The following is a 25,695-nucleotide window of genomic DNA, read 5'->3' on the forward strand; positions in this document are numbered from 1 at the left end:
CAGTCATTCAGACATAATAATCTGGGATATCTGGAATTTTCTGAAATTGTCCTTTGGCTACAGTAAAGCTACACAGAAGAGGAATGCACTGTCTCTGCACAGTAGAATAGTGCACCACCTTCTTGACCAATGCTTAAACTATAATGCAGGTTCTTGGCAGTCCTGTGGGGTGGGAGTTCCCTCTATACCCAGTTCAGATCTCATCTTGACCTCCACAGTTCCCCTGAACTGCCATTTCTTAATGACGTTGTGCACTATAGAGGCGGCAAGCTGAAACACCTGACTTGATGGCCTTCCTCGGCCTCAATTAGGCCTCAATTGCTTCTGCTTTCAGACCCTTAGGCAGTTGCTTAGAGGTGAGGAGGTTTGAAGAATCCGATTTAGAAATCTGATGTTGGATCTGCTGATCAAAAATATCTGAGCCTTTACAATGCTTAGGATGCCCAAACCCTTGGACAGGTTGTTTTTTTTTTATTATATGAAAGACAGAGAGCTGTGCATTAGGACTTAGACTAACTCAGCTCCAGTGTGTGTGCATGTGTGAGGCTGCACCCGCTGTTCTGAAGAATGGAGAAGTGGATCGTTGATGGGATCCCCTGGAGGAGGGTGTGACAAATATCTAGTGTGATTGAAACTTCAGTGTTCCCAATCAATTCAGCAGGGCTGTGAGGTGTTCAGCCACCTGACTGCGGCTGTAAATCGCGGAGGGCGCGGGACTTCTAACGTCTTGAAACGCGGTGCCTACGGCCGGAGATGCATTACTCAGCACTCTGCCGCTTCCCATGAAGCCCTTTTCACAGTAGCCATAAAATGCAGATATATATGCTGGTGGTGAAGGTCCATCAGGTGAACTGGCCATTTTCTTCTTCAGTAATGCTGTTGGAAAATGGACTCACTGAGCAATTTATTAGGAACAATTATTTAGTATTAATGCTGGGTATGGCCTCCTTTTACTCTCTTAGAAAGAGCCTCAATTCTTCATGACATGCTGGAACCATTCCTGTGTCTGCAATTCCTGCAACCTTCAGGCTCTGAGTCTCCTGTTCTACCACATCCCTTAAGTCTTCTACTGCATTCAGATCCGATGATCGGGAAGGCCAGTGAAGATGACTGACCTCTGAAACTAGTTTGAGAGGACCTTTGCTTTGTGACAAAGTGCATCATCATCCTGGAACTAGCTGTTAGAAGACCCTCATAGGTTGTGGCCTTCAAGTGCTGATTGATTGGTATTAACTGAACTGTATCTACAACAGGCTGTTCTCATCCTTCCCATCGCCCTCCATACTTTATCCCTTATTGCTCCCCAGCCAAGTTGTGCCTCTGTATTCTGGAGCAGTTGCAGAGACCTGATGGTAGGCATAGGAAGAGCAGCCAGGATGGCAAAGGACTGAACAAGCACCTGGATGGCCTTAGGTCATAGGGCGCGATATGGAACGATCATTAGGAAATCCAGCTTTCCTAGTATGGGCATGATGCCAATTACAGAATCACACACACTTCATGGGCCTGTAGGCTTATAAATGTTCACCTTTGTGCAAAATCTTTGTACCTCCATTTTCACCAGTTTTCACCACTTTTTGAAATTATGTGAGCCTGGCACTTGCCAAACTGTCATGGACCAATAGGAATGCTCCAAAATGACTTAAATATATTCTTAAAATCTTTTAAAATGGACTTCTGTTGACAGCGAACACATTGAACCTGAAGTCCATTGTTTAGTTATTAGTCCCAATGCAAAAATCATTGTAAATTATTGAGCATTGTGTACATTTCGTCCCTTGAGTCCCACAAGGTTCTATTTTAGGCCCCGTCCAAAGTTCACATCCGATTTTTTTTAAAAGCAGAGGTTTTGGGCTGCGTTTTGTCCTCTCATCCACACCAAAATGTTGTTTTTGGTCCATTTTTTTGGATTTTTGAAAACGTTGGAGATTTTAAAAACGTTGTGTGAACCGGGAAGAACAGAACATTACGAAAACGCTGACGTCGCAATGCATGCATGTATCTGGCTGAATACCTCCCTACTCCCAATGCAGTGAACTACCTAAGTCTTATACTACAGCGTCTACACACAGAGAGCTCTAGATTTCAGTTTCACATATAAATAAATGTAAATACTCTTCTATTACAGATATATATATATACATATATTAATGCTCTGTTTAGATTTAGAAACCTTCATTCTGTAACTTGCATAGTACACTACATAGGGAGTAGTGTGTAATGTGGGAATAATGATGATAATGGTGTTTTGAGGTCTTTCTATATGACTTACTATCGCTTCATACAGGGCTAATATTTACAGGGCTAAAAAACGGAGAGAGGAAAATATATATGAGTAAGTATATATATATATATATAAGTATATATGAGTATATATGAGTGTGTATGTGGGTGTGTATATCGGTGTGTTTGTGGGTGTATATATGGGTGTGTATATCAGTGTGTATGTGGGTGTATATATGGGTGTGTATGTGGGTGTGTATATCGGTGTGTATGTGGGTGTATATATGGGTGTGTATATCGGTGTGTATGTGGGTGTATATATGGGTGTGTATATCGGTGTGTATGTGGGTGTGTATATCGGTGTGTATGTGGGTGTATATATGGGTGTGTATATCGGTGTGTATGTGGGTGTATATATGAGTGTGTATGTGGGTGTGTATATCGGTGTGTATGTGGGTGTATATATGAGTGTGTATGTGGGTGTGTATATGGGTGTGTATGTGGGTGTATATATGAGTGTGTATGTGGGTGTGTATGTGGGTGTATATATGAGTGTGTATATCGGTGTGTATGTAGGTGTATATATGAGTGTGTATGTGGGTGTGTATGTGGGTGTATATATGAGTGTGTATGTTGGTGTGTATGTGTGTGTTTTTAGCACCCTGGTCTCCCTAGGTAGAGGGCATGTGGCCCAGTGTGAAGCGCAGGAGGGCTACACGTAGCTTTACGTCTCGCGCTTAAGGCAACGGTATGAGAACACAGAGGCGCTGCGAAATGTCAAGAACCCTGTCACACACACACACACTTCCTTATTTCGTTATCTCCCCTCTGGTTTCAGACAACCCTTACACCCTGTCTGTCACCCTCTCTTCCTCATCCTCTCTCTCTCTCTCTCTCTCTCTCTTTCTCTCTCTCTCTCACTCTCTCTCTCTCGCGTGGCATTGACAAATGTGGATTTCATACGATACTAATAATATCCCCAGCAGATTTTTCATCTTTGCTTAATGTGACATCTGATTTGGGTCAGCCGTTAGTTGTTGGATGGCTCATTAATTCTTCCTGGTGTCTTCCGGCCCCGCACGCTCCAGATGACCTCCATACATTATGTTGATTTCTTTACGTATAGAATTCAGATCAGCAGGACTGGCAGTGTTTTTTTTCCTCCCTGTTCTTCCTGGTGAGGTTAGGTGCGATATATTTGGACTTCCTGCTCTATTCCTGGGTATCATCAGCTCTGCATGTGTGTGTGTGTGTCCTGCAGGTACATGATGAACGTGACCTGGGATGGCAGAGATTTATCCTTCACGGAGGACGGCTACCAGGAGCATCCCAAGCTGGTGGTCATCGTGCTGAATAAGGACAGAGAATGGGAAAAGGTAGGTCTGGTATATTGATTGTGATTCGGTGCGTCATGATCTCATATTTCTCCATGATTTGATTCAGATATGATTCTTTAGGAGTGAATTAGTGCATCTTAAAAATCACCATGATTCATTTTACATTCAGTGTATTATGATTCAGTGTATACTGATTCAGTGTACTATGATTCAGTATATTATGATTCAGTGTATTATGATTCAGTAAATTATGATTCAGTGTATTGTGATTCAGTATATTATGATTCAGTGTATTATGATTCAGTGTATTATGATTCTGTATATTATGATTCAGTAAATTATGATTCAGCAAATTATGATTCAGTGTATTATGATTCAGTGTATTACGATTCCGTATATTATGATTCAGTAAATTATGATTCAGCATATTATGATTCAGCGTATTATGATTCAGTATATTATGATTCTGTGTATTATGTCACCTCAAATTTCACTTCATGATTCACTCACTCAATTATTTAGGAAATGATTCACTGATTCATCATCTAGTATTTTACCATCCTTCAGTTTAAATTTGAACTATGATTCTCTGGGAAATTACTCAATTTATCATGAAGGCTCAAACCATGATTTGTTTCAGATACAATATGATTTGAATTTTTCAGGAAATTATCTATAGTTTTATATATATATTATATTATAAACACTTTAGACATAACATTTTTGCAGGAAACAAATCAGTGCACCATGAAATCAATCAGTTCACCATAATCCGATTCACATTTTATGCATTTCTGATTCTTCAGAAAATGATTCACTATATCACAAAACTGGATTCTGTATCTCATGTTCAAATGTGATTCTTTAGAAAACAGTTCAGTGCATAACAATACCTTAAACTTTACTTTAAACTTGGATTTGATTCAAAAACAGTTCCTCAGGAAATTATTTAGTTTGTAGTAAAACCCTAACATTTCACCATGATTTGTTTCTGATATGATACGGATATCAGGAAATAGATCAAATTCCATTTCAATTAATTTATTTGGTGCATTGTGATTTCATATTTGTCCACATTCTGATTCAGTGACAGTTCTTTGGGAAACAGTTCAGTTCACAACGATACTTGAAACCTCAACCTGATTAATTTCAGATTTGAGGCAATTTTAATTCCATTAGGAAGTTTTTTTGTTAAATTTCACAATTTCAATCAGATGACTATGATTTCTTAGGAAACTATCTAGTGCGTCTTGAAATCGTTGAATCAAAGTTCGATTAAGATTCAATGCAGTTGCAGTTCAGTTCTTTGGAAAATGATTCAGTGTATCATGAAATCTTCAAAGCTACAATTCTGCAGTAAACAATTCTCCTTTTTTCAATTCAATTATTTTTGTAGAAAATGATTCAGTGCATCACAAAATCCTCCATTTCACCACGATTCAGTTCAGATTTTATACAATTGCAGTGTGTTAGGAAACGATTAAAAATATTTTACCATGATTCAATCAAATTAAGATTGGATCAATATATTCAATATATTTATATCAGTATATTGATTGATATGCTGCATCACAGCTTCTCAAATATCATCATGATTCAGCTTTATAAATTCCAATTTCATTATGATTGATTTTAGTCTGATCTGATTATTTTGCAATTATATTGAATTTTTTTTTATTATTTCATTATTCTATCCTCTATTTTTATTATCAGTAGCTTTTTTATATTTATTTTTATATTTTAAAATAGCCCAACGATTTTATTCTGTCCAAAACAAATGGTCAAGTCCAAAAACCTGTGTAATTGAATTAAGAGCTTCAGGTCGATGTATCACGACATGTATTTTTCCACCCCCCAGTTCAGCTGTGGCTGCTGACCTCTTTACCAGCACCATTCCAATTCCATTATAATTCCTTCAAGCAAAGCGTCATTAACAACTGTTCACACAATATTAGTGCCCATGAAGCCGCCATTTTAATTACAGCCTGGGACGGTGTAGAAGTGTGTCAGTGCAGTAATTACCTCGCCATTTCGTCCACACGTTGCCAGATATTGCAAATTCGGAGCTGTAATTAGGCCATGGGCTTTTTCTGGATCTCAACCCACTCAGGTTTGCGGTTGGAAACACTCAAGCACAAGTTAAACAAGCACCTTGTGGACACACAGGCATACGTTCAGGCATACGTGTGCATTGCAGTCGGCTGTGTTGTTTGCCGATTCCTCTCCTTCCGTCTCCGGGAGGCAGCAGGACAGTGGAATCGCAGCAGTAGGAATAATTAGAAGAGCAGAACAATGGAGGGAATTGATTTGTGTGGACGCTTCTGCAGCTCAGTCGATATTGGTAGGAGGCTTAATTGGCAGGATTGGTCCCATACTGAGAGACGCGGGCACTTATGAAAAGCATGACTTTGCGTCTGCTCCACGAATCGCTGCCACGCTCCGAGAGGTCCACTTCATCACGGTCCGAGAGGCGGATATGATCACAGGGACTGTGGGAGTTGTCCGACTTGACGATTCTTTGCCAGGAGGTCGCCTGGTTTTCCGTACAAGCCACAAATTGGCGTTTTATCTTAATATCTCCTCTTCTGGCTCGTTAAGCCGCGTTTGTCTCACCGATACCTTATTGGATTTGGGTTACAGCTGAGTAAAGTGTGCTAAATTGGACCCCAGCGGTAAAGCTTGAGCTTTGCAGAACCCAGCTGGAAATCGCATTTGTAGAGAAGCTTATCTAAATCATTATGTTTTTAATGCCGTAATGTTGGACAGGCCTTTTTCAACCTCGCAGCTAGGGGAGTTCAGACTAATAAGTTGAACAAACACGTTCCTCAATTTTACTGAACTCATTTGTGTTACGCAACTTTCTATTGGTCGTACAATTTTGCACTGATGCCAGCGGTCCTCAATCCTTCTCCCAGAGTCTAGACCATTTTTCCAGAGGTTCCTCGCTCCCTTTGTTGCCACCACCATTCAAAGCTATGGACAATTGGAAGGTTCTTTAAATATGCTGCAGTCATATTGCCCCACCCCCCTTACGTATTCTGTAATCGGTAGTGTAGTGGTGCGAACAAACGAGTACCCTGGCCTCTGTACCTGTGCCTCTGAAGGTGCTAGCTACGGGTCCCCATTGACAGCAGGGTCAGGTGTAGTGTGTGTTGTGACACATTCCTCCCCAAAACATTATTAAAAATTTCTGAGACTGCTGCCCCCGCAGCCCTTCTGTCATTTCAGACCAGATGGGCTAGCCTTTGTTGCTCTTGAGTATTAATGAACCTTTGGCACCCAACACCCTGTCGCCAGGTTTGTGGTTTGTGTCAGCTCAGGCCTCTGTCAGTAGGTGCTCACCATTGCTGACCTCCTGAAGTTGTAAGATTCTCCAACCTAGTCATCTAGTCCTTATGATCTGGCCTTTGACAAAGTCGCTCAGGGCTTCTTAATGGACGACTTCTTCAACGTCCACTACGTCTTTACCGTATACTGATCTACAGACAGGCATAAATAATCACAATCAGCTTGATCTAGTAGCTGGCTTCAGGTGGTCTACGCCGGTCTTTAATGGTCAATGCGGTTGAAAAGCTGGCCATCCAGATAATAAACATACCCCATGCTGGTAATCCAGCTTAGCGTATGCTTTCCTTTGAGTTCAATGGACTAGCTGTCGGTTGAGTTGACAAACTTGAACAAGCAGGTCATCAAGTCATGGTCATGGTCATGGTAGTCAACAAACTTAGCCATGTTGGTCAAGGTGGTCGGCCAGTATGGTTATGCTAGTCTACAAGTTTGGTCATCCTGGTGGACATGCATGGTCAAAATCCTCATACTGGGAACCAGCATGATCAGGAGCATGAACATGCTGGTTGACCAGTTTGGTCTTGATGGTCATACTGACTGCCTACTTTGTTCGGGCTGGTCATGCTGGTAGACCACCTAAACCATCAAATGCTGTCTTGCCCCTATGCTGGTCAAGACCCAAAACACCCACCATTGCTACATTCTGATGGTTGGTGATGGTACCATCCTCAATGGTGTAGAAGCCTTATCTGAAGGTTGTTTGAGCTCTGCAGAGGTTCTTCACACACCTCTTTTATAAAAAGTGGTACTTTTGAGAACCATCTGTTGTGGTTCTCTTCCAAGAGAGATTTGAGATCAGTTGGGTTTGAGATCAGAGAGCCCTGGCTGAATACAATCTGAGCTCTAGCCCTTCCTGAGCCCAGTGCCATGTGAGGTCTCCTTTATTTCCCTTTAGCCCTGCAGACCTCGCCATGTTTGGGGTTTGGGACTGGGGTTTGATGGGACCGTCAGTGGCAGATGGCTCGGTAGCGCGGCTACACCCGCTCTATAAATAACCCCACGACTCTCTCAGCCTCTGCGAACTCCTCGGTCTACCTCTGCACCCCTGCCTCTATATGTGACAGGGCTGTCACTACTGGATTATGAGTAAAATAAGCCTCATCATCATGCAGAACGACCCAGTCCATCAGTGTGGATTCTTTGAGAAGGCCAATTTCAGTCAATGGTCTGAGTTGAATGACTGAGTACTGACGTTGAGTGGAGTAGTCGAGACAGTTGTCTCTCTCTCTCTCTCTCTCTCTCTCTTTCTGTCTTTCTCTCCGAGCCGGTGGCCACGGTGGAGACCTTACACAGTGCTCTTGACGTTTTCTGCGCCACGCTGACAGCTGCAAAGATCAGGCTGTTTGTGATGCCAAATTGAATCCACATGAAAGTAATTACATGAATTAATTCCATGTCAAGTTGCTGCTTGTTGATGTTGATTAAAGCAGAACACAGACGGGCGCCGGGTGCTGCTCTGGCTGAGGGCTGCGAACAGTTACGCTTTGTTTTGGCTCCTGGACACAATCCTGGAGCCAGACAACAGAGAATGGCATGTTTCTGGTACAGCTCTCATGTATATTTACTGTTTGCATGACATCTATCCCTATCACACTTTTCCCCTCATTTGCATATATATATATATATATATATAAAAATAAACTACATGCCCTGATGCCCTTCTACTGGACTCAACCCAAAATGCCACTTTTTACGACAACTGCAGTCTCCGAATTATTCAACCCCTTCATGACAAGCGGCTTCAGTACCTAGTAGAGCCCCTTCTGCAGTTCTCACCTGCTGCAAATGTGGTGCATAGCCAGACACCAGCTTCTGGTGGCGTTCCAGAGGAACCTTAGCATGTTCTGCCTAGACAGTGGCCTCCAGTTCAGTAGTATTCTTGGGTTTCCGACTCTGAATCGAACCCCAGATTGTTGGGTTTGATTGCACAATTTAGGCTTGCATACAACGTTTTCACCGGACTTATGCAAAAAAGACCCAAAAAAATAACAAAGTTAACTAGTAGCAACAGCATAGCCACAGCATAGCAACAGGATGGAAGTGGGAACCACTGAAGCTATGCAACCATTGTGTTTTGGAGATCCTCTGACCCTTAAGTCGCTGAGGCCTTCTTGTCGAAGATTCTTAGGCTTGCCCATTTTTTGCTGCTTCCACACATCGACTTCAAGAACTAAGACAGTTCAACACCATTGCCATTATAACTATTTAATCAATGGTATTCACCCCGGTCAGTGGTTTTAATGTTATGGCTGATCGGTGCAGACTTCCTTATGTTCCGTATACTTCAGTAGTGTTTTAACATTACTTTGACTAACTGTTTCAGTAATAATTGCTTACTGATCTGACCTGATTTCTCAGAAAACACTACAGTGCATCCAACAACAAAGGACTAATTGAGCTAATTGTACATTGTGATACTTATGAGGGACACTGCCATAATCACAAAAGGCACTCTGTTTTTTTTATTTTTATATTGGAAATAGAAGACGTAGCTAACCCAGGTGTAATATGTAAATGTATTTTTTTACATATGTATTTTTTTAATATATATATACACACATGGACAAAACTGTTGGTACCCCTCGGTTAATGAAAGAAAAACCCACAATGTTTCACAGAAATAACTTGAACCTGACAAAAGTAATAAAAATAATAAATAAAAATGCTATGAAAATTAACCACTGAAAATCAGACATCGATTTTGACTACATGTTGACAAGCCCCAAAGCTTTTGGGAGAATGTCCTATGGACAGATGAGACAAAAATTTAACTTTTTGCCACATCAGCTCTATGTTCACAGATGGAAAAATGAAGCATATCAAGAATAGAACACTGTCCCTACTGTGAAACATGGAGGAGGCTCTGTTATGTTCTGGGGCTGCTTTGCTGCATCTGGCACAGGGTGTCTTGAATCTGTGCAGGGTACAAGGATATCCCAAGACTATCAAGGGATTCTAGAGAGAAATGTGCTGCCCAGTGTCAGAAAGCTTGGTCTCAGTTGCAGGTCATGAGTCTTGCAACAGGATAATGACCCAAAACACAGCTAAAAACACCCAAAAATGACCAATAGGAAAACATTGGACTATTCTGAAGTGGCCTTCTATAAGCCCTGACCTAAATCCTATTAAGCAATTAAGATTCATTTTTTTTTAATAATTCTGTTGAACCATGGTTCAAAATCAATGTCTGATTTTCATTGGTTAATTTTCATAGCATTTTTATTTATTATTACTTTTGTCAGATTCAAGTTATTCCTGTGACCATTGTGGGTCTTTCTTTTATTAACCGAGGGGTATAAAAATGTTGTCCACATGTGGTTATTATATTTATTTAGTATTCTGTGTTGTTTTTGGTTAACTGTATGAGTAAATGTGTAATTACATTTAGTGTAGTTCTAGATGACACTAGCCGGCAATACGAGGCATCCACACTGAGGAGTACCAAAACAAGCTTTGTAGGTGTGTGTCCGCAGAGCCCAGTTGGTCCCCAGCCTCAGTGTGAGCTACTGCACTCGGGGACGGGCCGCTACATGACAGATGCATTGTTTTTGAGAACATAATAGGAGTGTAATGCGCTTTGGCTCCACGCTACGTTGATATTAATCTGACAAAGCCAATTCATCAGCGCCGAAGTGCTGGGCGAGCAAAGACAAAAGCTGCGAGCAGATTTACAGCTCTGATGGACTGCAGCGGGATCTGTTGCGTCACTCTGACGGAAGGGCCGGCAGCAAAAGGCCGCCGCCGCAGCTGCCGCTGTTGCTGCTGCTGTGGTCAGCACGCCATAAAGAATATTGCTCTTTGATGAAGTTCGCACTAATGCTTGTGACCACAGCAACCACGAGGCGGCGTAGATCATCAGGAGGCCACAGAGTTTGGCACTGTCCCCCGGTACACTGCTTCTGTTCTGTCACCATATACAATTAGCTCAGTGCCGCCTTTGTTGTTGGATGCGCTGCGGTGCTTTCTGAGAAGCAGGTTCAGATCGGTGGGCACTTTTTGTTGAGTCAGAGTAATGAGACAACACTACTGAAGTACAGAGAAGTCTGCCATAACATTAGAACCACTGACCAGGACATGCATACCATTGATTATGTGGTTACCATGGCTCCTGACAAGAGGTGGAATCAACATGTTAGGCAGCAAGTGAACAGTCAGGTCTGGAAGTTGATGCTGATGGAATGTCAGAGCATCTCCAAAACCTGGGCCAGCCTTGTGGGGTGTTCCCGGTAGGCAGTGGTCAGTACCTACCAGAAACTTTCCAAGGAAGGATCTGTTCATTTGCTGCGTAATATGTACATCTGGTACATCTGGTACACCACTGGAACCAGATAATCAATGTTATTCGCCTGGCTATTGGGTGATGAGCACAATATGGACAAAAGTATTGGGACACCAGTTTATTTACTTAGTTTCCTCTGAAATCAAGGGTATAAAAAAGAGTCGATCCTGCTTTTGTTGGAGTAACTTTCTCTACTGTCCAGGGAAGACGTTTTTCTGCTAGATTTTGGAGCAGCATTGCTGTGAGGGTTTGATTGCATTAGACAAGAGAGTTAGTGATTTAAGGGTGTCGCATGATGACCACCCCACACTAACTTATCTATCCCCAGCTCCCAAACTCATCCCAAAAGTACTGGTTGGAGCACCACCATTATTCCAGAGAACACAGTTCTCACAGTGCTCCACAGCTCGATGCTTAGGGGGGGTTTATAGCACCTGTGCGTTTTCCCGTCAGGTGCTTGTGGGCGTTGCGCCAGTGTCGTGTACAAGCCAGCTTTCAGTTTTGTGCTAATTTCAGGTTCTCATACATTCATTATCGTGGGTCGTTGGAAACCTTTAAAAATCTCTTTGGGAGTCAGGTCAGACTCCGCTGCTGCAGCCCCAGCTGTTTTTAAAACTGTAGCTCTGAATGGGGCCTTAAACAACTGAGCTCATGCAGCAGTTAGATTAGTAGTAATGAGGAAATAAATGCAGTTGTTTTTTGATCTGAAGAGTTTTAGACACCTAAAAAACTAAAGAAGTCATAAATAAAATAAAAGTTTTATAAAACAATGGTAAAATGACATGTCGGCTTAAAATATTGATGTCCCTTCTGGCTGGTCCTCCTTTGCGCACCATCAGGCCTCTGCAATTGATCCAGAATTCAGCAGCGTTCAGCTCCTCTGCTGTGTCCTCTCTTCACTGGCTTCCTGTAGCTGCTGCCCGCATCAGATTCAGAACCCTGACGCTGGCCTACAAAGACAAGACTGGACCAGCCAGCCCCTCCGTACTTGATGGCGATGGTCAAAACCCCGATCTGTACCAAGAGCCCTTCCAGCTTCAAGTACGGCTCGGCTCGACCCGCCATCCTTTAAGATCCACGGAAGACGAGCGTCCAGGCTTTTTTCGGTCCTGCACCGAAGTGGTGGAAAGAACTTCCCCTGGGTGTCTGAACAGCAGAGTCAAACGCTCGCTGTCTTCAAACCCAGACTGAAAACCCTCCTCTTCTGAGAGTACTTAGGCAGAGTGTAGAGTGTGTAGAGTATTATGGTCCCCAGACTGGCATCTGTATTTAGTAGAGTCTAAGTTTAGAGGGATCTTTTGGATTCTAGCCGATATAAACTAGCTAAGGGTATTTTCAGTAAACAGTCTCCCTGGAAAAGAGCGTCTGCTAAAGACCTTCTATGAAAATATGAATGTCGGCGCATTTTCAGGGTCAGCGTCATCGAGTATCCACTGCAGCCCAAGTTTTTTTCCTTCTCCTGTAAAGTTGACAATTTGGAGGTACGAGGTTCTTGCGTGGAGCCAAGGGCGGTTGTGTCGCCTCGTAAAGCGCCTCCTTCCGCTACATGTGCGATTCCTCCCTTTATCAGATCCTGACAGCTTGTTGAAAAACACATTTGCGTGAGTGTTAGTCATTATTATAAAAGCAGGCTCCCCAGCTCCCCGCTGAATATGAGCTTCATATTTCATAAACATCTGCTGTACGCGTTCATTAAAATGGCAAAACAGATCTGAGGCAGATGCAAATGAAGAACACACACAAAGAGCGAATGATTAGCTGCCCTGCTTGCTGCTTCAGCACTCCTGGGCCAACCGGCGCTATTTTGATAACTGTCTGGGTTTCGCAGGAACACGCCAGCAGACTAATTGATTTATTTTGCAACCAGTCACAGTTTTAGTGGAACAAAAACAGCCCGGCCGAGCTCCGCTAACAGCGCGTTGTGCCTCGTCTCACGGACGAGTCAAGGAAGAGATTAGAGTTGCTTCTGATTTACTGTGCCTGATTTAATGCGGGCAGGATTTTATTCGGTCGAACCAAAACCTGCAGACCGGCCCTCAAAAAAATCCCATGCTGAATTAGCTCAGATTGGTTTTGGGGAAAACGGCCGTCTGCGGTTTAGCCGTTTAGTTGCTTTTACGTCACGGTGCACAACGAAATCTGGTCTGCGTTGAGACTGAGAAGAGCTACACTGTGTGTCCACATATTTGTGGACACCCCTTCAAATGAATGCATTCAGCGACTTGTCTAGCCCTTGTAGAAAAGCACTGCCAACTGAATAGGACTCTCTGCAGCTAGCTCGAGAGCTAAACATGAATCTATTGGCACCATGCTGCTGCCTAATGCCAGGCGTGGGCTAGAGGGGTATAAAGACCCCCAGCATTGAGCTGTGGAGCAGTGGAGGAACTGTGGAACTGTGGAGTGATGGATGGTGGTGCTCCATCTAATACTTTTGGGATGAGTTGGGGTGGGGTGGTCATCATGCAAGACCCTGACCTTACTAACGCTCTTGTCGCAGAATGCAATCAAATCATGCAGAAGCCCTAAAGGTCAGCATTGGCCTATTGATAGGTGCTTTGAGGAACCTGAAGGTGTGAAGGTGTGTGAAGGACCTCCAAAAGTTCCTCAAAGATCTCATACTTTTACAGTGTACTGTAATATCAGAGCTTGATCTGGCTTGTGGCACGTCACTGCTCCTGATCCTGGGTTACTTGTGAAGGAGCCAGTGGTCCATTGGCCAGCGATGCCAAGTTCTGGAGAACGTGGTCAGGTGAACGGCGGGAGCCTGAAGTGTTCGACTCCCTGCTCATCTGCTCACGCTGTGAAATGGCCTTTCAGTCTGAGAGTTCAACACTTGCGCGAAGCAGTGCCTCTCCGCAACCCCCTCAACACACTGCCTTTCTCAGGCCTGTCTGAGGCCTGTCTGCAGCTGCTGGGCTGAAAAGGGCTAGCAGTCAGAATGCCAATTAAGGATAAAGGAGGTGGTGGAGAGGGCCGGGCGAGTCCCGTTCAGCACTTTGTGCTGATTGTGGAGGAGGTGAGCTGGCTCTCGAGCCTCTCTTCTGCTTTTATGCGGCGGCCCAGACGGACAGAAAGGCTCAGGTGGAGAGCCGGAGTGAAGAGCAGGCTCAGCTAATTAAAACAGATGAAGCCGGAGAGGCTGTCGGAGCGGCTTGGCCGCCGTCAGGCCACTAGTGGGCCTCCAGAATGTGGCAACGTGTGGACACACACACACACACACACTTCAGAGTAAGAGCGTGAGAACAGTCAGTGCACGAGTGATTGCTTTTAGCTTCGTTTGGAAAATGCAGATACATAAACTATATGGACAAAAGTATTGGGACACCTGCTCATTCATTTTGTTTCCTCTGAAATTGAGGGGTTTTAAAACTCTCCTGCTTTTGTTTGTCTCTACTGTCCAGGGAAAAAAGACTGTAGATTGCTGTAAGGATCTGATTGCTTAGCATGACAAGTGCCTAAGTGTGGTCAGAATGTTGGGTTGGATGATTGATCACTACCCCACCTCATCCCTAAAGACAGTTCCAATGCTCCACAGCTCAGTGATGGGGGGTGGGGGTTAGCCCTCTAGCTCATGTCTGTTCATGGAAAACACTAAACGGAAAGGTCTGGACCCAATGTATGACCAGTGGATTAAGTAGATAGAACCACAGTCGAGTGTGTACATCTTAACAGTTAACTAGAACCCACTTGATTGCAGGGGCGGTGGTGGCTCGGCTAAGGGGCACAGGTGGCTTTATGGTTCAAAAGCTGGGTTGTCGATCAGAGGGTTTTGGGTTTGATACCCATGTCCACAAAACAGGCTGGGCTCTTATACCTCGTGGCTCCAGGGGTGCTGTAGCATGGCTGACCCTGTGTTCTGACCCCAGCTTTGCCTGAGAAGTATAATGAGGTGACCTAAAGATACTGGGACTGGAAGGTTGCTGGTTCTTTCCCCTGGATTTGAGGTTGAGGTTTGAGGTTCCTCAAAGCACCTTAAGAGGTTCCTCCACAGTTTCAGATTGAAGAACCTACAAAAGTTCCTCAAGGAGCTTATACATTTAACAGTGTCATGTGATATCAGAGCCTTTTCTGGCCTGTGACACGTCATTGCCTGTGGGCCGTCAGAACCAGTGTTTGAGAAGGTATGCTCATGGAGGAGCCAGTGGTCCATAGGTTGCCAATGGCTAATGTGTCCTTGAGCAAGACACCTAACCTATGGGTTAGTTACTACCCAGGTGTTGAGGTGGCCAGGATGCGTTTTGAGGTCCATCGTGAAGCTGTTTACTTCACTCAGCTGGCAACTGCTTCAAGTCTGCCGAACATTCGCATTTCTTTTAAGCAGCAGCCAAAGCAAACAGCTATCTGAAAATAACAGTTCCTCCCCCCGTGCTCCTTCTATAAGATATGATTGCGGCCTATGAACTTCAATAGCTGCCGAACTTGGAGTTAATCAAAATTGGATTCCTTGGCTCGGCAGGGCTGAAAGTTTGCTCTCTGAATTTCATTATTGACAAAAGCTGCAGCGCAGGAGACACTGACCTGGACCCACGGGCTCCTGCCCTAAGATAAATATTTATCTGGACATTCCAGCTCTGATGGAGGGCCGAGCTCGAGATGACGAGGAGATGCGGGACCAAAAGGTGGGACTGCTGGGTAAATAGACACAGACGGACCCCCCCTCCTCCGACTTACACTGCCTGTCTCACTCATTCTCCCTCAAACCAAAACACACAGTCATATATAGACCTAGACAGGCAGACAGACACACTTGCTTTTTACCCGGTCAGGATGTGTCCGGTTCCGGTATGATTAATTGCTTTATCAATTGCAATTATGCAGTGGATTGGAATTAGGGCCGATCCAGGCATGCTTTAATGGATCAGGTCTTGGCTATGTTAATCCCAAACCAGTTCCAAGTCCACGCTGTTTAGAGCGCCATCCTGTGTGCTCAAAGCGCCATTGTTCCCATTGTTCCCAGCCATCCGGCAGCAGGGGGCGGACACTCTCAGAAGGTAAATAAAAGAGTTGAGAGTCTTTTATTTATAGTGTGGAGCTATTTTAAAGTGGATCATCAAAACAGACCATATAACTGAACCTTTATAAAACTGTCCCTAAAACGTTCTGTTTTACCAGCAGGAGAACCGGGAAAATGCTCGCCTTTCTCTGTTTCTAAACCAGCACTAAAGAGCCCATTCAGACCCAAGTAAAGGCTAACGCTAATGCTAACACACTGCGCTGCAATTATTACTGGTGTTTTGGTTGTACTGGGAGGGGTTTTGGCTTTGAATGCATTGTGGAGAGACAGATGCAGCCCCAAATCACGACATTTCCACCTCCATGCTTCACAGTTTTCTATTAATTCCGTATTTCTGATGATGTTTAATGTTCAATAATGCACCAATCGCATTTTTCACATAATATATACAAAAAATATAAATATGAAAAAATATACAAAATGAATATGGGTACACACATGTAAACACACACACTCATTCCACAGGGGATGGTGGAATACCCCGAGGATTGGCTTGGAGTGGTCAGTCTTTAGGAGGCAGTTATAAACTGTGTCGGTGTGAAATGCATCTGCGTGCCATTTCGGCTGCGGGCCATCACAGTGGGCAGCGGCAGCCACAACACACATCACGTGCCAGTGCCACCTGGACAATGACTGCATCTCTGCCGTCCAACCGCTCTCCAATGGACAAGAGACAAAGAGGCAGAGTGAGACAGAAGGCAAGCAGAGAGATAGATGTGGTAGAGAATGGACCAAATAGAGTAAAGAATGTAATGCCAGAAGTAGACTGAAAATATACGCCGAACAGCCATAACATTAGCACCACTGACAGGTGAAGTGAAAAACACTGATGCTGAAGAACACTCAGTGGCTTCATCTGTGAAGGGGTGGGATCTACAAATTATGCAGCAAGGGAACAGTCAGAGCTTGAAGGTGATGTGAAGGTGAAGCAGGAAAAGAAAGGACAAGCCTAAGAATCTGAGCTAGTTTTATTAAAAATGACTGCAAAACACCAGAGGGAGACAGTTTGTTGGGCTTTTAGTGGCTACAGTCAGATTGGGGGAAACAAATTGTCCAGAATTTTGTCCAGTTAATCGGGTTGGGACAGAATTTCTTGGGCAGCTGTCGGGTTGGGACAGCATTCGTTGGGCTACAGTCTAGTTGGGACAGAATTTTTGTCCATTTAGTCCGGTTGGGACAGAATTAGTTGGGCTACAATCTGGTTGGGACAGAATTTTGTCATTTTTTTCGGGTTGGGACAGAATTTGTTGGGCTATTGTTATGTTGGGACAGAATTGGTTGGGCTACAGTCTGGTTGGGACAAGATTTTGTCCATTTAGTCAGGTGGGGACAGAATTTGTTGGGCTATTGTTGTGTTGGGACAGAATTGGTTGGGCTATTGTTGTGTTGGGACAGAATTAGTTGGGCTTCAGTCTGGTTGGGACAGGATTTTGTCCATTTAGTCTGGTTGGGACAGAATTTGTTGGGCTACTGTTGTGTTGGGATAGAATTAGTTGGGCTACTGTTGGGTTGGGACAGAATTTTAGTGGTTACAGTCAGATTGGGGAAAAAAATGTCCAGAATTTTGTCCATTTAATTGGGGTTGGGACAGAATTTGTTGGGCTACAATCTGGTTGGGACAGAATTTTGTCCATTTAGTCAGGTTGGGACAGAATTTATTGGGCTACATTTTGTCCATTTAGTCGAGCTGGGACAGAATGTGTTGGGCTACAGTCTGGTTGGGACAGAATTTTATCAAAAATGTCTGCAAAACACCAGAGGGGGCCCATGAGCGAGTCCTCCTGGGAGTAAATGGGTCTGAACGGCTAAAAATGGACGTTATGAAAAAACGGTTTAGGATCAATTCATAGACAGGTCACTACGCCACACCCTTTCCCAGCAAACCACCCCCCCGTCCTGCCCTTCACAGTTCTTTTGCATTATGCAGCGGAGCTGTGCAAGATGATCTGCTCATCCTGTCACTCTAATGCGATCTGGTCAGGAATCAACCATGTTTGACTGACGGAACAGCTAGCGCTGGGTGACTGTTGCAGTGGTAAGTCAGAAACTGTCTGTCGACGGAGCCCAACATCTGTCCTTATCCAGGCTGCCGCAGACCGGCAGGCTGCTGCCGGTGACTGCATTCATTTCTGCACAAAACTCAATGAATATTGGCCAGAGCTGCGGCAGCAAACTGCTCCTTTGTGCGGTATAAGAAACTGCCATTGAGAAGACAGCAGGAACGGATCCAAGCAGCCCTTTTTCAGAGAGATGAATGAGGATGCAGGCTGGCACCTACAGTACCAGCCAAAAAAGGATACACCTACTCATAGATGGGTTCTCCTTATTTTCACTGTCTTCTGCGGTTTAGAACGACGGCGAAAGCATCAGATCTTTGAAGTGGCACGTGGAATTAGGCTGTGACCTAGAAGGGCTTCAAAACTCTTCAAAGTAGCCCCACTTTGCCTTGATGCAGCTCTGCACACTCTTGGCATTCTCTCAAGCAGCTCCATGCGAAGCCACCTGGGATGCTCTTTTTCCGGCAGGACTGAAGAAGATCCACATATGTTTACCCCACATTGGCTGCTCAAAACTATCGGTTAGGGGGAGACGGGGCGGGCCGGGCTTTAAAGGTTTTGGATGTTTTTAAAATGAATAACATACACACGCATATGACGGATACTGTCCATTGCAGTGTATTCCATATTCATGTGGATTTAATTTCTGTGATCCAATCAGGAAGAAAGAAATTAATCAGGCTACTGTCAGGTTGGGACAAAATGTCCTCTAAACTCAGTTGGGTTGGGGCAGATTTTGTCCATCTACAGACATGTTGGGAAAGAGTTTTGTCAGGCTACAGTGGGGTTGGGACAGATATTTGTCCATTTAGTCGGGTTTGGACAGAATAAGTTGGGCTACAGTCTGGTTGGGACAGAAATTTGTTTGTCTAGTTGGGTTGGGACAGAATTTGTTGGGCTACTGTCTCAATGGGGAAAAAAATTGTCAGGCTGTAGTCAAGTTGGGACAGAATTTTGTCGATGTGGGTTGGTGCAGAATTTGTTGAGCTAGTCCAATTGAGAAAGAGGTTTGTCAGGCTACAGTGGGGTTGGGACAGAAATTTGTCCATCTAGTTGGGTTGGGACAGAATTAGTTGGGCTACTGTCATGTTGGGACAGAATTTTACCAGCTAAATTCAGGTTGGGAAAAAATAGTCAGGGTACTGTCGGGTTGGAGCAGAATTTGGTGGGCTAGTCGAATTGGGAAAGGGTTTTGTCGGGCTACAGTGGGGTTAGGACAGAATTTTGTTTGTCTTGTCTGGTTGGGACATAATTTCTTGGGCTACTCTCTCATTGGAACAAAAAATTGTCAGGCTGTACTCAAGTTGGGACAGAATTTTGTCCATGTAGTCGGGTTGGGACAGAATTTGTTGGGCTAGTATAATTTGGACAGAATTTTGTCATGCTACTATTAGTTTGGGACAGAATTATGTTTGGCTACAGTCAGGTTGGGACAGTACTTTATCAGGCTACAGTCGGGTTGGGAGAGATTATTGTCAAGCTGAATTGTGTCTGGCTACAGTTGGGTTGGGGACAGAATTTCGCTGTGGCTTGATGCAAGTTTAGGTAAACTTTTAATGGCTTCAGTCCCGAAAAAAGTTTCTGGCTATAGACTAAGAATTTAGTCTGGCTACAGTTGGGATGTGATAGAATTTTGTCAGGCTACAGTCTGGTTGGGACAGAATTTGTTGGCCACAGTAAGGTTGGAGCAGAATTTGTTGTGCTAGTTGGTTTGGGACAGAATTTTAGTGGCTATAGTCAGATTGGGGAAATAAATAGTCAGGATATGGTCAAATTGGGACAGGATTTTGTCCATCTAAGCAGGTTGGGACAGAATTTGTTGGGCTACTTTTGTGTTGGGACAGAATTAGTTGGGCTACAGTCAAATTGGGACAGGATTTTGTCCATCTAGTCAGGTTGGGACAGAATTTGTTGGGCTACTTTCGTTTTGGATACAGAATTAGTTGGGCTACAGTCAAACTGGGACAGAATTTTGTCCATCTAGTCAAGTTGGGACAGAATTTGTTGGGCTACTTTCGTGTTGGGACAGAATTTTGTCAGGCTGCAGTCAAGTTGGGACAGAATTTGTTGGCTACAGTTGGGTTGAGGACAGAATTTCCTTGTGGCCTCATGCAAGTTCAGTAAAACTTTTAATGGCTTCACTCAGATTCTGATTGAATTTTACGGGTTTCAATTAGGTCCAGAAAAAAGTTTCTGGCTACAGACTAAGAATTTAGTTAGGCTACAGTTGGGATGGGACAGAATTTTGCCAGGCTACAGTCTGGTTAGGACAGAATTTCGTCTCTGTTCCGCAAATGACACAATCATGATAAATCCATGGTATAACTTCTTCTAAAACTTGTATTTACTAACTTTCAAAATCAGCCACAATTCCTCAATAAGAGTAAACAAACCAAATGCATGTTCTCCTCTGTTATTTAAGTGTGGAAACAGAAACAGTTCTGTAGTAATTATATCCATGCCTATACTGTAGTGCTTGATGTAAGGCCACTGTGGTGTGAAGCTGATTCTCCACAGATAGTTGAAATGCGATGCTTGGGTGACGCTCCCTACTGTGCAATTATTAGTGTCAGCGTGAGATCCCCACCTCAGCAAATGAAGCAAAAAAGGGGACCAATTGGCGGACGCTTAGGCTGCCTAACACAGGTGTGAGTGTGCACTGCTAGCGCACAGCAGTGTGTCTCCACGGGACACGCTCTATTCAAAATACAGCCGTCAGAATTCTCTGCAAGAGCGAGCCACTTAATAAAGAGCTTTTTCGCTTAAACAAGATGTCTGCGTCAAAGGAAGTTTGGAGAGGCATCTGTTTCTGACACAACCTTTTCTGTGAAGAACTGCTGGAACTACCGGGCTTTTTCTGATAAATGAGGGGTTTAAGGTTTTAAGGTCAAGTTCTAATTCTACATTTGCGTTGGGCTGCAGTTGACCTCAGACAGAAGTTGGCTGGGCCACAGTCGGGTTAGAATACGATCCAGTTGTCAAATTGAGAGAACAATATCAGGCTACAGTCCAGTTCAGACAGAATTTTTGCTGGGTCTAAAGTCTAGATGGGACAGAAATTTGGGATATAGTTGGGTTGGAACAGATTTTTGTTGGGCTTCAGTGGAGTTAAGATGGATGTTGGACTACAGTTGAGTTGAATAATTTCAGGCTACACTTATGTTCACACAGGTCTTTGTTAAGCTGCAGTTGAATTTTACCTGATTGTAGTCAAGTTCTGACCGATTTTTGTCAGATTACTGTCGAGTTGAGACAGATTTTTATCTGGTGAACAGTTTGGACAGGTGTTTGTTGGGCTACAGTCGGTTGGGACAACATTTAGCTTGACTGCAACCAGGTTGTGACAGAAGTTGTTGGGATACAGTCAGGTTGGGAAAGGATTTGTTGGGCTACAGTCAGGTTGGGACAAAGTTTTGCTTGACTGCAGTCAGGTTGAGACAATATTTGTTGGGCTATAGTCAGGTTGGGACAATATTTGTTGGGCTATAGTCAGGTTGGGACAGGATTTGTTGGACTGTAGTCAGTTTGGAACATAATTGTGTCAGGCTATAATTGGATTGTGACAGAATTTTGTAAAGGTACAGTTGGGTTGGGACACAACTTTGTCGGGCTATAATTGGATTGTGACAGAATTTTTATCAGAGTACCAGAGTAGTTTAGACAGGCTTTTGTAGGGTTACAGTCAGGTTGACACAGACTTTTGAGAGGCTAAAATCAGGTTGGGACAGAATTTTGTGAGGTTACAGTTGGGTTGGGACACGACTTTGTCTGGCTATAATTGGACTGGGGCAGAATTTTGCTTGATTGCAGTCAGTTTGGGACAAAATGTGTTGGGCTATAGTTGGGTTGGGACAGGATGTGTTGAGCTACAGTCAGGTTGGGACAAAATTTTGCTTGACTGCAGTCAGGTTGGGACAATATTTGTTGGGCTATAGTCAGGTTGGGACAATATTTGTTGGGTTATAGTCAGGTTGGTACAGGATTTGTTGGGCTGTAGTGAGTTTGGAACATAACTGTGTCGGGCTATAATTGGATTGGGACAGAATTTTGTGAAGGTACAGTTGGGCTGGGACACAACCTTTTGGGGCTATAATTGGATTGTGACAGACTTTTGTGAGGCTACAGTTGGGCTGGGACACAACTTTGACGGGCTATAATTGGATTGGGATGGAATTTGATCAGAGTACCAGAGTAGTTTAGACAGGCTTTAGTAGGGCTACTGTCACATTGACACAGACTTTTGAGAGGCTAAAATCAGGTTAGGACAGAATTTTGCTTGACTGCAGTCAGGTTGGGACAGAATTTGTTGGGCTATAGTCAGGTCGGGACAGAATTTGTTGGGCTATAGTCAGGTTGGGACAAAATTTGTTGGGCTATAGTCAGGTTGGGACAGAATTTGTTGGGCTATAGTCAGGTCGGGACAGAATTTGTTGGGCTATAGTCAGGTTGGGACAAAATTTGTTGGGCCACAGTCGGGTTGGGACAGAATTTGTTGGGCTATAGTCAGGTTGGGACAAAATATGTTGGGCTATAGTCAGGTTGGGACAGAATTTGTTGGGCTATAGTCAGGTTGGGACAAAATATGTTGGGCTATAGTCAGGCTGGGACAGAATTTGTTGGGCTATAGTTAGGTTGGGATGGAAATCCCGGGCTATAATTTGATTGGTTCAGACTTTTATCATTGTACTATTCAGACAGATTTTTATCTGGCAGTACACAAGTTTGGACAGGCTTTTGTAGGGCTACAGTTGGGTTGGTAGAGAATTGCGTCAGGCTGCTGTTGAGGTTAAATTGATTTCTATCGGGCCGCGGTCAAGTTGGAAAGGATTTTTTTAATGCTACAGAACAGTTCAAGAACAGCACATTTCTGCTGCTTGCCGTTATCTCCCTCTGTCTTTCTCATCTCCTGGCCTTCATGACTGCATGGCAAATTGCTTGTGTTGAGCAATTCAGTTTCCTCCTGGAGCCTCTTCAGTGGGGTCATCCCCATCCCTTTGGCTAGATCCAAGAGAGGCCTCTCGATATTACCCATAAATCTGAGTATCGCTGATGAATTTGATACTATTGTCTGACAGAGTAATGGAATGTGGGCCCTCTCACACTAATCCCTCTATCACAGTGACCTCATGGAGACCTGCACTGAATTGGCCTGGCTGCTAAGCTGTGGTCTATAATAGCAGGAAATAAGCTGCTTCACCACACACATTATTCCCCCTTCTCCTTTTCAGCGACAAGTGATAGTGTGTGTTTGTGAGTGTGTGTGTGTGTTCTACAATTGAAGCCAGGCCATACCGCTGTCACCTTGGAAAACAGCCCTCATTTTTCACTCCTGTGTTCTTCTTCAATTTAGGCCGGCCCCCGAAAGCAGCCAAAACTCCCCAGAGCCTCTTTCCCCCTGCTGCCTCTCTTTATATCCCTCACTCAGGGTTCATTAAAATGTTGTGGCATCACTCTAGCCACACCACAGCCCCCTCGTCGATGTCACAGCAGGGTTTTTTAATCCGCCAACGTTTGACTTGCTCATTGAGGAAACGGCAGATTGATTATGCTCATTGAGGAAACGGCAGAGTTGATCCCTTGATTTCCCTGGTAACTCCTCGCTAGTCTCTTTACTCGATAGATGGCAGACTGGGTGACGCAATGAAGCCACTTCAGAACGGAAGCCCCTGCTTTAAGTGGCACTAAATGGGCTCGAACGGCATTGATAACTGCGTAGGTCACCATGCAGGAACAGTGGTGCCGCCCAGTTCACTTCAGCTGGCTGAGCTTAATTAGAGGGAGGGTCACTGTAAATTGCGAGGGGGTCAGTGTTGAAAGCATATGTGGGGCAGTGCTTCATAATATTGTCAACCAGCTCTATTGAAGTTTTTTTTTCTCTTGTTCTCACTCTCTCACGCTCTCTCTCACTCTCTTATTACATTACTCTGCTCTCATATCGATTTGTTTCAAAGTAAAGAGAATTTAGAAAAGCATCTACTGCATTAATGTTTTTTTGCATAACTGTAAATCTTTGTGGAAACAAGAAATTCAACACTCAAGTAGAGACAATTTGTTGGGCTACAGTGAGGTAGGGACAGAACTTGTTAGGATACAGTCAGTGTGGCACAGCATTTTTTGGATTACAGTCAGGTTGAGGGAATCTGTACAGTAGAGTGGGACAAAATTTGTTGGACTGCAGTACAGTGCGTATAATTTGTTGTGCTACAGTTGGCTTGGGACAGAATATGTTGGGCCATAGTTGACTTGGGACAGAATTAGTTAGGCTACAGGTGGATGGGGACAGATTTTTTTGGGCTACAGTTGGCTTGGGACAGAATGTGTTGGGCTACAGTTGGCTTAAGACAGAATTTGTTGGGCCATAGTTGACTTGGGACAGAATTTGTTGGGCCATAGTTTGCTTGAGACAGAATTTGTTGGGCTACAGTTGGCTTGAGACAGAATTTGTTGGGCTACAGTTGGCTTGGGACAGAATGTGTTGGGCTACAGTTGGCTTGGGACAGAATATGTTGGGCCATAGTTGACTTGGGACAGAATTAGTTAGGCTACAGGTGGATGGGGACAGATTTTTTTGGGCTACAGTTGGCTTGAGACAGAATTTGTTGGGCTACAGTTGGCTTGGGACAGAATTTGTTGGGCTTGATTTGTTGTTTGTTTTGTGAAATCCTCCTAGGACAAGAAAAGATCAAAATATGCTGCCCTACAGTTCCTGTAGTGTCCTGCAGTCTGTCACAATGAGCTCACAATGTTATAAAACAGACATTAAACATAAGACATTATTAGAAAGCTTTATTATTATTAGAAAGTAAACAACAAATCAATGTCTTTGACACTGTCAACTAATCGTTGACCTGACCGAACCTCTGAAATTAAACGACACCAGCAATCACTGCAGAGGCCTCAATGATTCAACTACAGAGCCAGTAGTTGCTCCCACAGTGCACTGTGGTTGCTGTTTTAGTACTGATAACTAATACGGGTCTCCAGTTAACAAGGGAAAGGCCATATAGTGGTTGCCATCTCCTAGGTACAGATCAATAGTGGCTCCATATGAATTTATTTTGAGGTGTACAGTCAAGGACAGAAATGGCTACAGCCAATTTCCAGGGCGACAGATCACCTTGTACGTAACACTTTAGGCTGATAGAGAAATGTGACTGTGTAATCTACTCCATATCTAGTCCATATAATTCATAGAGACCACATGCCTAAATCTGTACAACTGCAATTACTGCAAATGACCAGTGCAGTACCTATTATATTGGTTGAAGTGTGGGTCAATGTGAGAAGGTCCCTGCATCCAGCTTATGTAACTTAAGTGATGAATGACCCAGCCAGCTACTCCAGATAAGCTCCTCTATCTGGACTCGGTACTCTGGAGAACGTAGCTATTCTGGTGGAACATAGAGCTGGACAGACGGTGACCTGCACAGCGAGAGT

At 44.0% G+C, this 25,695-nt stretch overlaps 1 protein-coding gene across 1 annotated transcript in view; it reads left to right on the forward strand.

Moving 5' to 3' along the window:
- Positions 1-25,695, forward strand: part of grin2aa (glutamate receptor, ionotropic, N-methyl D-aspartate 2A, a) — a 214,708-nt gene that overhangs the window by 133,773 nt on the left and 55,240 nt on the right. Inside the window, exon 3 of the mRNA XM_072694414.1 lies at positions 3,485-3,599. Coding sequence (XP_072550515.1) covers positions 3,485-3,599 — 115 coding nt within the window. The remainder of the gene's footprint in view (positions 1-3,484; positions 3,600-25,695) is intronic.

This window comes from Salminus brasiliensis, chromosome 12, assembly GCF_030463535.1.
Source record: "Salminus brasiliensis chromosome 12, fSalBra1.hap2, whole genome shotgun sequence".
NCBI classification, from domain to species: domain Eukaryota; kingdom Metazoa; phylum Chordata; class Actinopteri; order Characiformes; family Bryconidae; genus Salminus; species Salminus brasiliensis.